The sequence below is a fragment of the Carlito syrichta genome, unplaced genomic scaffold (genome assembly GCF_000164805.1).
Source record: "Carlito syrichta isolate Samal-C Ts95f unplaced genomic scaffold, Tarsius_syrichta-2.0.1 Scaffold91100, whole genome shotgun sequence".
Taxonomy (NCBI): domain Eukaryota; kingdom Metazoa; phylum Chordata; class Mammalia; order Primates; family Tarsiidae; genus Carlito; species Carlito syrichta.
The window spans coordinates 443953-457817 of NW_007035196.1; the positions used below are offsets into that span (position 1 = coordinate 443953).

General features: G+C 45.3%; 1 protein-coding gene across 1 annotated transcript in view; it reads left to right on the forward strand.

Annotated features, from left to right (window-relative positions):
• Positions 1 to 13865, forward strand: part of CLSTN2 (calsyntenin 2) — a 418317-nt gene that overhangs the window by 319415 nt on the left and 85037 nt on the right. The window contains exon 7 of the mRNA XM_021712857.1: positions 5821 to 6069. Coding sequence (XP_021568532.1) covers positions 5821 to 6069 — 249 coding nt within the window. The remainder of the gene's footprint in view (positions 1 to 5820; positions 6070 to 13865) is intronic.

Sequence of the window (13865 nt, forward strand, 5' to 3'; positions counted from 1 at the left end):
TCTGTCCCCCTCACCTTTCTAAACCCTCCAACTCAGACGGTGTGAACCTGTTCTCCATGTATACCTGGAGTCTGTGTGTGGAGCTTTCCTGATCATGTGAGTCCTGGCATCTCCTCTGTGATGCTGTGGTTATGCAGTGACCTCGACAGGGTCGTTTCTCCAGAGAGTTAGTGTGGAACTCTGGTCCTTGCCCACCTGCTTCCTCCTGTGACGTAGGCTCCATTAGGAGCAGTGAAAGTGTTCTATTTAGGGGGCAGTCAGACAGTCCTGGTGTCAGCCTTCTGTTAGATAGTGCCTGAACAGATGCCACAGCACTTGGAATGGCCTCTTTGGGCCTAGTGGAGTATTGGCTGCCAGGCATATGGCCTTCTTGATTTACACATTGAGATATTTCCATTCCACTTTGAACAAAAACAATGCAGGGTCCTATACCTGTGTCCCCTGCAGCTTGTGGGGCCAGACGTAGTCTAAGGTGGCCCTCCCCTTCCCTCGCTCTACATGGAGCCAGGCTTCTTGGAGAAACTGAGTCGACTCCTTCTCACTTCCTCTGAATTCAGAGATTCCTCTGAAGGAGCAGCCTTTCCAGAGGTGAATGTCACAGAACCACCTTCAGTATGAAATGGCAGTGAAGCCTTCAATGAGACCTCTTGGTCAAATTAAACTTGGCAATAACAATAGCCCAAGCAAAGGCCTGCTTTGATGACCCTACGTCACTACATATTACAGAAAATAGAAAATTAGTTTGTGGTGTGTGTGTACTTTGGAGCACAGGGGTCAGGGCTACTCCTTAGGGGGACCACAGGGCTCCTGGCAGCTGGCCTTGGCCTCCTGACATGATGTGCAGGTCAGCTGTCATGTATGTGGAGTAATGAACTCTGAAGACAGGCCCTGTGGAAGGAAAGGGCATAGAGTAAGAGCATGGTAGAAAAACTGAGTGACTCACCTGGCAGAACAGCACAGATGACAAGACCTTAAGTTGTCCCCAGGGATTATACGTGAGCCCAGAAGATTTTCATAGAGCACTCTTCTATTCAGTCATTCACCCATCCATGCATGCATGTGCTTATTAATGCAACAAATATTTATGGAATGTTCAAATGATGTGCTAACTCTTAAAATAATGTAGAGATGAATAAGACCATTTAGTTCTGGTATTCTATTGCACAGGGGGATGACTATAGTTAGTAATAATAATGTATATTTCAAAAAAAAAAGTTAGAGTAGAGGATTTAGAATATTCCTACCCCAAAGAAATGATAAATGTTTGAGATGGATTTGCTAATTATCTTGATTTGATTATTGTACAATGTATGCATGCATTGATATAAATGTCACATTGTACCCCATAAATATGTATACTTGCTATAAGTCAATTAAAAGTTTTTAAAGCTTTAAAAAAATTAGTGTTCTGGGGAAGACAGACATGTTTAAAAAGTTACAATGAAATTTCTTAGGAGCTGCAAAAGCCCATGGTTTTCTATTACGCCTTGAAGCTCAACAGGCTTGTTCTCACTAAGAATCACTATCAGATGCTTTAATATCCTCAGAACAGCACAGCTGCAAGAAACCACTTGGGTTCCGCCAAGACACCTCTAAAGAGCTGGAGCTTCCCAGCATGACAGTGTCAGTCCCTGATCATAGCCAGTGCTTCCATTCTAAGAGCTGAAGTGAGCCTCTTACTTTATACAAAGTAGGTAAACACCTGTTGGAAATCAGATTATATCACTAATCATGCATCAGCAAAGGGCAGCACACACTGTCAAGACCCATGACAGTAAGCAGTGGGCTTCTTCTTTCTGGATGTGCTTATTACTTGGAGGCCATTTACATAGTTACCATACAACCTGACCTCCTATGTTGAGGAGATGGTTTTTGTCTGCAGTGGCCTTGCCCAAGCTGGTCAGTAGTTGGGTATTCTTGCCCTCTCCCAGGAGCCTGGCCAACCACCCCTCACCCATCTTGCTTCAACTAGAAATCCTAGTGTCTGATTCCAGGATCTTGGAGGAACCCCTCCATGCCTATGCTTAAGGTATGCAGATGGAGATATGGGAATTGGAATGGCCGATGTGAATCACTGATGTGAATTACCAGTCAGGATAGGACAGGTTATACTGCAATAACAAATGACCACAAATGCTCATTGGCTTCTGTTGACAAAGGTTTATTTATCATTCCTACCATGTGTCCTTGGATAGTCTGTGGCTCTGTGCCATGCTAGATCCCCTCAGGATCCAGGATAATGGAACAGCCTTGATCTAGAACATTGTTGATTTCACAGGCGATAGAAAAAACTCATGGTAAACCACAAACTAGCTCTTAAGGCTTCTGTCCTGATGACACATGTCAAGTGTACATGCATTTCATTAGTCAGAGCAAGTCACCTGACCAAGCTGATATCAGTGAGTCAGAGAAGTGTGTTGTGAAGAAATTACATCCTACCACCACACAACCCTGGTGGTCTTTAAGGCACTTATCCAGGGGCCTCCCTGGGTTCCCCTGAGATTCTCTATCACTAAACTGCTTCCTTTAGAAAATAAAAGACTCTAACTGGGCCCCTAAGGATAGAGCCATTTCTGTCTGGTTCATTACTATGTTCTCATCACAGTGCCTAGCATAACTTAGATATTATATAAAAATGTATTGACATCATATGGAGTTGATATTGCCAGTTGTGAGAATATTCTGAGAATAAGCACCGTGTCCTGGACTACACTGGTTCCTCTCCCTGAGACCCTCCCATATGTCTCCATTCCTCCCCACGATGGACATTGGACCTGAGGAGGTGGAACCTGAAGGCTCCATGTCAATTACCCTTGCCACGAGCCCCTTGAAGGCCTAAGGACCCTCTGGCCTCACCAAAGTCATCCAGAGCAGAATGCAAACCCATTGATTAAGAAGTCCAGACAGTGACCATCACCCTCGGGCCCCATTTGGGCTCTTACGCCACTGTGTGCCTGAAATGTGCCTCATTCACCCATCTTTATCTATTTTCTGGTTCAGAGTGGTTTCCCTGCTCTGGTAAGATGCAGGGACCTCAAATCAGAACTCACTCCTGATTCCAAGCACCCCTCCCCCATTCAAGCTGCTGCTGTGCACCAGAATGGTATGAATCCTCAGCAACGTGGGGGCCCGGAGACTTTCACGGAGGGTTTCAAAGGAGCATTTTAAATATACCCTGATGTGCAGACAGTACCGCACCATCTCTGCAAGTGATGCATCCTGTTTACCCACAGCTTTTCCAAGCGATCCCTGGGGAGAAGAGAGATGGAAAAGCCTTGGAGAAAGTAAATCTCTCTCCGTTTGTTTAAGTGTACCAAGAAATGAAATACAATCTGTTAAGTTTGTGGAAGTCTGCGCCATCTGGTTAAATGCAGTTCGATGCTTTCTGGCAGGCAACATCTGCAGGTTGGGGGAGATGACCTGCAACACCCCCTCAGTAGGGAAGACAAAGGATTCCCACACTGAGGGCTTTGCCGGGGCATGTGCCTTTCTGTGAGAGCAGCAGCTTTTGTAAGGAGGTGGGATCCTATGGGACTAGGCTGTGCTTGGCGGGTCAGCTGTTGGCCCCTTCCTTGGACACCACTGTATGGTAGAAAGAACATTAGCTGAGTGTGCGAGAGCTGGGCCTGCCTCTAGCTAGCTGTGTAACTGTGTAATCTTGGTCTAGTCGTTCCTCCCCTTTGGGTCTCAGTTTGCATGCTTGCACGAGCAGGAGGTTACAGGATGTCCATCCGGGTCCACTGAGTTGGTGCCGTGGGGAGCATGGGCTTTGAAGCTGGAAAGTCTCAGTGAAGAGTTTGCTCCCTGACTGACTGTGATCCTGGACCCACCCAACCTCTGGGTTATCTGTATACTGGCATCTTAATAGTATTCACCACACAGTTGAGCAACCACTGAATTCAGGTCTGCCACCCACTCAGCACCCGGTAAAATGTTCATAGGAAAAAAGTAAAGTTCTTTTAAAAAATATAAAAAATAAAGTTCTATAAATATCAGATAAATCTATATAATAACACTACCAGGACTGGGTTATTTTGTAAACAGCTGTGCCTCCCAACCTACCCCTGATGTTCTTCCCCATCACCCCACACATACTCTGCACTAGGGGTCCTCAAACTTTTAAAACAGGGGGCCAGTTCACTGTCCCTCAGATCGTTGGAGGGGCGGACTATAGTTTAAAAAAAAAAAGAATTTGTTCATAGTTTTTTTTTTAAACTATAATTCGCCCCTCCAACGATCTGACACTACAGTTCCAGAAGCCTTTCCCAGGGGAACCTCTAACGGTGCTAAGCAGAGAATCTGGGCTCTAAGGATCCATATTCTTCCCATAGCATGACCTTCAGTTGCCAGCCAATGGGTAGAGACCTGATGGTCTGTTGCAAAGTTGGCTGGGTTGAACATTTTCAAAGATATAAGCTCGTTTCCAGTATGCATCTCCTTGAGGGATTTTTAAAGGTCATTTTAATTGGGGGAATATTTTTGTGGTGGCTGACTTTGGAGCCCAACCCAAGGTGAGATGAAGCTCTGATGTACAAAAGTCAAAAATCCAGAGTTCCTGGGAAATGGCAGGTAATACACATAACTTTTGTCACTAAACCCGTGGCTGACTGGACAGCACCACACTAAGAGAGTTCACACACACTCGGCCTCCAGCACAGGACACGCTTTAGACTCCCTGACTCTTACTACTTGAAAATAACAGGAAGCTCCAGGCTTGCCTTCTTCCTCAAGTGACTGAGCCCTGCTCCTGTATGGAACAAGAGGATGTAATGAACTCTGCATTTGAGCCTCTATGGAGAGTCAGCAGAGGCCCAAAGAGCCTCCCAGTGGGGCAGTTTTCTGTCGGCTAGCTGCTCCTTCTCACCTTAGCCCAGCCTTCCACAAACCTGTGGGTGTGATTCTCCTAAAGCACAAACCTGCCTGTGGCATTCCCACTACTTCAGGTTAAGTCCTTGTGCCTTGGCCTGGAATAATAGTAGTAGTAGAAACTGTGATAATGTTGGTAACGTTTTAGCTAACACTGAGGGAACCTGCACCCTGTGGTGCACATGCTGCTGCAACCTCTAGGGCATTATCTCATTGAGTCCTCACAATGTCCTGGGAGGAAGAAATAAAGGGTCAAAGGCTAAGTGACTTGCTCACAGTCATTAAGCCAGCAAGTCATGCTGCCGGATGTCACATTCACGTTTTGCTGACTTCAGAACCCGTGTCCTCAACCACTGCACCATTTGGCTTCAGCAAATGGTTGTAAGAATGTGTGATGAGGACAAAGTGGCTCATACCCCTTCTCACGGGATCAGGATCTAGAACTTTCCCAAGTCACAGTCCTGATTGCATTTGGTCAACTGTTGACAAATGGTCTCTCTAGGTCAGGGGCTGTTTCTGATTCACCTTCGTGTAGCCAGCACCTAGCTTGGCCATGGTTGGTGTCAGTAGGTGTCTGGTAGGTTAATGGATGGATGGGTGCAGAAATATATCCATCCCCCTGAATCAAACCCTGGTCTCCAAGAACCTGCTCATAAAAGCCCCTGGGGTCTCCCAACTCTCTCAGTTCCTCCAACTCTTCTTTCTGACATCCTGTTTTGCCACACGCAACATTTTTGTCTGTAAGTTCCTGAGGCCTGCCCGAGTAGACCATAAGCAACTCAGGGACTGAGATGACAACTGGCACTTCTTTTCCCAAGTCACCCAGCTCCGGGCTAGGCACAGAGTATGTACGCCGAGTAGTTCATCCTGTCCAGTAGCAGAAAACAGAAGGTGAGGACACCCACCCCATGAGGAATGACTTCTTGTCCTTCTTTTCATCCCCGTCCCCTGCAGGAGCCTCCTCTGGCATCATTGACCTCTTGCCATCCCCCAGTGCTTCCACCAACTGGACTGCAGGCCTGCTGGTAGACAGCAGCGAGATGATCTTCAGGTTTGACGGCAGGCAGGGTGCTAAGATCCCGGATGGGATTGTGCCCAAGAACCTGACGGACCAGTTTACCATCACCATGTGGATGAAACACGGGCCCAGCCCCGGCGTGAGAGCCGAGAAGGAAACCATCCTCTGCAACTCAGACAAAACGGGTGAGTGTTTAGCTCAGTCTCCCACCCCCCACCTCCCTTCACTCCCAGCTGATCTGCTGGACCCAGAGTAGATCAGGAACAGGAATGGGGGGAAAGTAGAGGTATGAACTCAAAGAGCATACAAACTGGAATGAGTGGTTTTCAAGCTGAAATCCTCAAAGAGGTACCTTAGGGCTTCTGTAAAAGAGGTGAGGGTTGGGGAGGAATCATCATCCTTACTTCAAGCAAAGAAGCTTCCCCTTTGCTGTATTATGTACAGTAAGAGTTCCGGTGGTCACCGGGCTTGGTGGCTCAGCCTGTAATCCTGCACTTTGGGAGGCTGAGGTGAGTGGATTGCCTGAGCCCACGGGTTCGAGACCCACCTGGGCAACTTGGTGAGACCTCATCTCTACAATAAATAAAAAATTAGCCAGGCGTGGTAGTGCACGCCTGTAGTTCCAGCTACTTGGAAGGCTGAGGCGGAAGGATCGCTAGAGCCCAGCAGGTCGAGGCTATGGTGGCCGGGAGCGGCCACTGCACTCCAGTCTGGGCTGCAGAGTGAGACTCCAACTCAAAAAAAAAAAAAAAAAGAGTTCCAATGGTTTCCTTTTGAATAAGGTCCTGCTAATTTAAACTAGCCATTTGAAACTCACTGCTATATGTCACAATGACTGCTAGCCTCGGTTATGCATTGTCATCTTGCTGAGCCTGCGCAAGGCAGTCCACAGCCGATGGTTAAAAGCGCTCCAACACTTATTCAGTATGTGACCTCAGGCAGTTGTTTAACCTCTTGGTGTCTCACTTTCCCTGTCTATAAAATGGGCATTGTAGTATTATCTACCTCATAGGGTTCATGAGGATTAAATGACTTGGTTTACATGAAGTGCTTACAGCAGTGCCCAGCACATGGGAAGTCTGATCTGTGCTAGCAATTACTGTTCCAAACCATTTCTCACATCTCTGCAGATTATTTTATAAAAGCATTATTGTGTTTCCCATCTTAAGGATAAGAAAACATCTCTCAGAGGTTAAGCTGCTTGTCACAAGTAGTTACACAGCCAGTAAGTATCAGAATTGGAATGTCAGTTTAGATCCAAATAAAGCCAAATCCTATGCTCTTGTTGTACATGCAGGATGCGTACACACACACACACACACACACACACACACACACACACACCACTCAGACCTTATGCAAATTTTACAACCTCTGTCTTTCATTGTCATTCCACAATTTCCCACTTCAAATAACAATATTGTTAAAATATCCCCAAGTAAATAACCACAGCAGATATAATGGTAAAAATAAAAAAAGAAGGAAGGAAGGAAGGAAGGAAAGAAGGAAGGGGGAGAGAGAGAGAGAGAGAGAGAGAGAGAGAGAGAAAGAGAGAGAGAGAGAGAGAGAGAAAGAAAGAAAGAAAGAAAGAAAAAGGAGATAGCTCTGCCTCCTGTGGGAACAGTCAAGATTCGTCTCTCAGCTTGACCAAGTCTTAAGGTGTGAACTTTGATGAGTTGCTAATCTGTCTGAGACTCTGTTTGCCCATATATAAAATGAGGAAAATCAACATGAAATAAAGTGTGAAATTACATAGAAGCACCAGGCAAATAATCAACGCTCCATTAACTTACCTGATGTTAATATAATGATCATTATTACTTCTGGTTTTATTCTGCATTTCCTGCAGAATAAGAACCCCCCACATTCCCTGTTTCAATTGATCTTTACATTAAATGTTAATGTATTTTCTGGAGGTAGAAACGGAAACAGAGTTGCCTAGCGTTCCCTTGTTCATAGGCAAGTCTATGTAGCAGTTAGTGCCGATGGCAGGTTTTTCTCTGGGACCTTTGTGCAGGAAGGACCTTCAGATCTGCATGAGGTGGCGCTGAGGTTTGAGCCAGCATTGCAATGAGACCACAACTTCAGAATGTGCAGACGAATGCAAAGCAGCGTGAAGTGCAGTCAGTGGCCACACACACATACACACACACACACACACACACACACACACACACACACACACAGAGTCCTTTCTTGAGCTGTATTAGGTACTCCTGAGAGCAAGTCAGACAGATATAAACATTCCTGCTAACAGAGGAGTAAATTGGAGTGTGAAAGTTTGGTTGACTGGCACAGAATAACACACCTGATTACCAAGAAAAACAGGATTGGACCTACGTCCTCTGATCCCGTGTCCCAAGCCCATGTTATTGCACCAGTGGCTCTTGTTGAGTAAATGAGTGCAACTGTAAAAATATGTAGATGGCAGGGCCCAGCCCAACTTCATAAATCTCAGGGGAACCTATTGACAGCCATGGGTGAGCACTCCATTTCATTGTCATCGTGGTATCCCCCAAACAGACATTCAGCACCCCCAAACCAGCAGAGCCTGGTTGCCTTGTCTGAAGCAACACTTTATAATTAGCTCAAGATTGGCACAGAGAAGGTGAGATTATTTTTTTCTAACTACTCTAAGTTTTTTTAAAAAATCTATAAATACCTCATCTTAATTTTTTAAAAAATCAGGAAATTAATTAAAACTTGATTCAGGCTTTTTTATATAAGAAAAACATATTTTCAAGTTATAAAAGCAACATATGTTTATAGCTGAAACATGAAAAACACAGAACAGTATAAAAGAGAATACACAAGTCATCTAAAATCCTGACACTTAGGGGTCATTTTCTAACAGCATTTAGGACATTTCATTATAATGTTATTTTTACTTCTGTGTATATGTAGAATATCCTTATAATTTTCTATCTATTTTTATAATATCTGCAATACTATTATCTTATCAGTTTCTTTTACATAGCATTATATCCAGGTCATTTCTCCATGTGATAAATATCTTCAAAATATTAATTATGTGACAGTTTAAAATTCTACCATGTGGATTTATCATACTTCATTTAACTGGCTCCCTTTTGTTAGATATGTAGATTTTCTGCTTTTAAATGCAAATAAGACAATGCTATAATGAGCATTCTGGTATATAACTTTTAGACATTTCTGATTATCTTCTGACCAGAAATTGAATTACATACTCAAAGAATATAAATGTTAGGAAATTGTCAAATTACCCCTTATGAAGATGGCACTAATTTCTGTCTGGTACACTAAGTAAAACTTACTAATGCTAATCATTATGAAGTAATTTATAAACAGTTGGGTAACAGACAGAACTGATTAGTCAGTGAAGGCTAATTCCAGAAGAGAGAGAGACAGAAATAGAGACAGAGACAAAGATAGAGACAGAGACAGAGACCACTATAACCATTAACAAGAAAATCTCAATGGATAACATGGCTAATGCTTTTTCATCATGGTTTCCCTCATGTCATTGTCCAGTAACCCTGGGTGGGTCTGGAGTGTGGGGACGCTCTGCTTTGCCCAGACATTCAGAGACCAAGGATCCTGCGTTCAACCGTCAGAAAGAAGAAAGGTGAACGCAGAGGGTTTTATTGGCCAGGACAGAAAGTGGCATGCTTCACTTCTAATCACATTCCTTTTGTCAGAACTTGGTCATAGGGCTCCAGCTGCCCATTGGGGGAGGCTATGAAATGAGTTTAGATGTGTGTCTAGGATCAAAGGACAGGGTTAGATGAACAAATAGCAGTGTTTCCACTACGGGGAAATGCAGGAGGCACTTGCATCTTCTCGGAGCCCACCTTTGTTGGTCCTTACATCTCCAGTCCCCAACAGAGCAACACTTTCCAGTTGCCCTTCATGATTCCTCCTCAGTCTCTGCCCTCTCTCAGTAATTCCCTCGTACACACACATCTGTTCCTCCTTCAGGGACCACCCCCCTCCTGTCATGCAGCCTTTCTTCAATCTCTGAATTTCAACTGAGAACAATGAAGGACAAGTGGCCATGTACTGTGCTAGCCGGGGTTTTCTGAGAGAGAGGAGCCAACCTGCTCCCACAATCACTGGGTGAGAAAGGCAGAGATGTCAGCCTGATAGAGAGCGCTAGGGTAGTCTCCCTGCCTGCTGGGAAAGGGAAGTGGGTACTCACACTTCCAGAGGTGCCCGGACAACCACTCAGAAGGAGCAAAGTTGTCTGCTGTAGAGAGGAGGAGAGAACCTCATTCTCTGCTGTTAGTTGGTTGGGAGACACTTAGGTCTGCTCCGGGCTGGTACTGGAGCAGAGCCCAGTAACGTCTTGGGAAAGTCTGACTCATGTCCCCAGGAGCTTAGGGTACATGCAGGCTGGGGTCTGACTCTTGCTCAGAGTGTCTGAAGGCAAGAGGCTGATGGGGCAGCCTCAGAGGTAGGACGAGGAGCGAGGGACAATAGGGGGAGTGGGTTTCCTGCTACCATTTGGCAGAACAAATGTTCTTGTTCTTGTGGGTCAAGTGGGCATCCAGAAATGTGCAAAGCTAGAGTCGGAGGAATGCATGCCAAGAAGAGGTAGCAGTAGCAGATGCATGTGTGTAGCAGAGGTTTATTGAGAGAGGGCAGAAACTGAGGAGGAATCATGAAAGGTGACCGGAAAGAGCATCTTGCACACCAGGAGTGGAGAGGTAAGGGCCAAAAAAAGTGGGGCTGGAGTGAGCACAAGTGTCCTAGCCACCCAGAAAGGGACTTTGTCACTTACCATACTAATTCTTATGTAAAGATTTATAGCAAGCCCATTCTTACGCGGTGGGGGGTGAGGGTGGCAATGTGGAGACCTCTGCAGAGCCTCTTTGAAAACCAGTCCATGCACCCATGAAGGAGTTCATATGTAGAATCCTGCTGGCATCGTAGAGGACTTTCAACATTCAGGAGAAAGTGACAAACTCCACCAGCTTTTTAAATATGGTTCATACTTCTTTTTCTCTCATCTGCCTTCCCCAACCTGTGACCATGAATCGCAGTTACAAGGAGCTTGGGGGTTAGGATGTGGAATGAGGTTGAAAGCCCTTACCCCACCTTTTCCCTATTGTTGGTTGCCAAGACCTAGGTCAAGACCAAGTGGAGGAGAGGGGTTTATCTTTTTTTCTTTAATTTTGTATTTTAAAGATGTGGGTTACAGTTCAGTTAGGTATACAGATGTTCATTATGCAGGTACACTTGTTGATGAGGTGTGCCCTCCCTCCCCCAGCAGTTTCCCACTACTGCCAATTCCAACCCCCCCTCCCCTGGTAGTTTCCCACTACTGCCAATCCTACCCTCCTCCCCTGGCAGTTTCCCACTACTGCCAATCCTTTCTTATAGTATTATGGTAAATGTTCAAGGTCTGCTTATGAGTGAGAACATGTGGAATTCAGTTTTCTATTTCTGTGATAGATCACTGAGTATGATAGACTCTAACTGAATAGGAAACGGATGTTTGATTTGGATTGAACCCTTCAAGAGTGTTCTAATATCCAAAAGTGACCAGAAGGCTTAAGATCTAGAGGTGTGGACAAAGAGAAGGGAAGAAAGCTTCAACGAAGATCTCCTAAGGACAGGAAAAGAAATCAGTTTGATTCCTGAGCCAATCACATCACCAATGCAAGGCATCAACCAGGAACCCTGGCATGTGTTGACTGCAGGAATCCAGAGGAACTGGAGCAGAGAAAGGGAGAAATCTCCTAGGCAGGACGATGCACTGACAGAGGGAGGGAGGAATCTCCTAGGCTGGAAGATACTGGCAGAGTGATATTTACCTTTTTTTTTTTTTTTTTGAGTTGGAGTCTCACTCTGTCGCCCAGGCTGGAGTGCAGTGGCACGTTTACAGTCACCACAAACTCGATCTGCTGGGCTCAGGTGACCCTTCCGCCTCAGCCTTCCAAGTAGCTGGAACTACAGGCACGCGCCTCCATGCCTGGCTAATTTTTGTGATTTATTGTAGAGATGAGTTCTCGCCAAGTAGCCCATCTGGTCTTGAACCCGTGGGCTCAGATAATCCTCTCACCTTGGCCTCCCAAAGTGCTGGGATTGTAAGCGTGAGCCACCGTGCCTGACTGGGTCTGCCCTTTTATTCCTCTTGTTCTGCCTCCCCATCATCCCCAACCTCCCCTGACTCTGAATAAAACTAGAGGCAAAAATTCTTTATTTCTAGGTGGCTATTTTTAAAACCACAGAAAATCAGCTTCACAGCTTTGAGGGGCACAAGAAATGTTCAGTAAAATCCCCCATAAACAGGCTGGGGTGCTTTGCCAATCTAGTAGCTAAGAATGGTCACCCAGATGTTGGTCGCACAAGCCCCACTACACTTGGCCCCTTCCTGCCATTTTTTGGTTCCATTCTCAAGAATGGCAAGGTTTTCGAGAAATCAGCATCTGACACTACTTTGTTGTGATTGCCGTGGTCACGAAGCAGTGTAATAGTCCTTATAATAAGTAACGGTTATTAAGCATCTGTGCTGGGCAGATGCTTTCCACACATTTCCTCATGGTATCAATTAAGATGCTTCCAGCTACAAGGAGTGGGAAGTCCTGCTCAGTCCTGCTCAGACTGGTATCAAAAGAAATCAAACTAATGAACAGAATGTGGGTTTCTTAAAAGTGAAAACGTCCAGAGCCGTGATGGCTTATGAATTCATCATCCAGGTAAAGTGTACCCAAGGCCTGGCTTTTTTCTCTGCAATTTCTCAGACCTGTGCCCATAAGTGTCTCCATTTTATGTTAGCAAACATGGCTGCAGCTGCCCGGTGATATAGTACAACTTCCAGAGGGAAAGAGGGTATCTCTTCTATTTGTTTTCTGCTAAAAGAGAAAATAGGATCTTTCCCAGAACTGCTCCAAAAAGCACTCGTATCACTGGCCTGAACTAAGTCACTCACCAGTTCCAGAAATAAACCCTGAGGCTAGGAGGATGGCCGCACTGCTGAACTTGGGCATGCATCCTGATCCAGTCTCTGTGGCAGGGGGATTTCCATAAGCCTGCCTGACCAGGAGCAGTCAGGACCCATCCTAGAGGAGGAATTGGTGTTGATTCCTCCCCTCCTTGAAACTTCAGAAGGGAGGTTCATACAAAATATACAGGAATAAACCACAGTCCCCTATTCTTATGAGACATCAGGAAAATCCGGCATCCCTGTCATGACACAATTAAGGAAACTGAGTTTCTAAGAAGCTAAATGACCTTCCCTACATCATCCAATGCTCCACCCAGAGCTCTACCCAGAGTCTGTCTGAATGTAGGGCTCATCCTCTTTCTACTACACAAGTTCACCTACTCATTCATTCAACATTTATGGAGTATGTGTCTCCTGGTAGATTTCTGTGTGTTCTATAATGAAGTAAAACTTGAGTTATCTAAGTGTTGGCCAATTGGTAGTATCTTATGGGTACGGGCATCATGGCTGGGATCCATGACATGAGATTTCCTAAGCAGGAAATTATTATAACTTTCCTAAGGAAGTTTTTATATTGGGAGAGAAAAAGGTTCATTTATTGTGTATGGGGAGTGGGTGCAAATTTATTGCTTTGAAGAGTCACAGAAAGATGTTGGAAAATCAGTCTATCGCCTCCTCCCAGATCAAAATGAGACAGCTTCTCTATTTTTTTTTTTTGGGGGGTTGGAGTCTCACTCTCTTGCCCAGGCTGGAGTGCAGTGGCACACTCGTGGCCATCCCAGCATTGACCTGCTGGACTCCAGCGATCCTTTCGCCTCAGCCTTCCAAGGAGCTGGAACTACAGGCATTCGCTACCATGCCTGGCTAATTTTTGATTTATTGTGGAGACAAGGTCTCGCCAAGTTGTCAGGGCTGGTGTCAAACCTGCAGACTCGGGAGGCAGCTTCTCTTAACACAGGTTAGGAAGAAAAAGGAGACGTGCTTTTTGGTCACTGTTGTCAAGTCTGAAGAAATAAAGTAAAATCCCAGAACTTTAGGAGAAACCTCTCT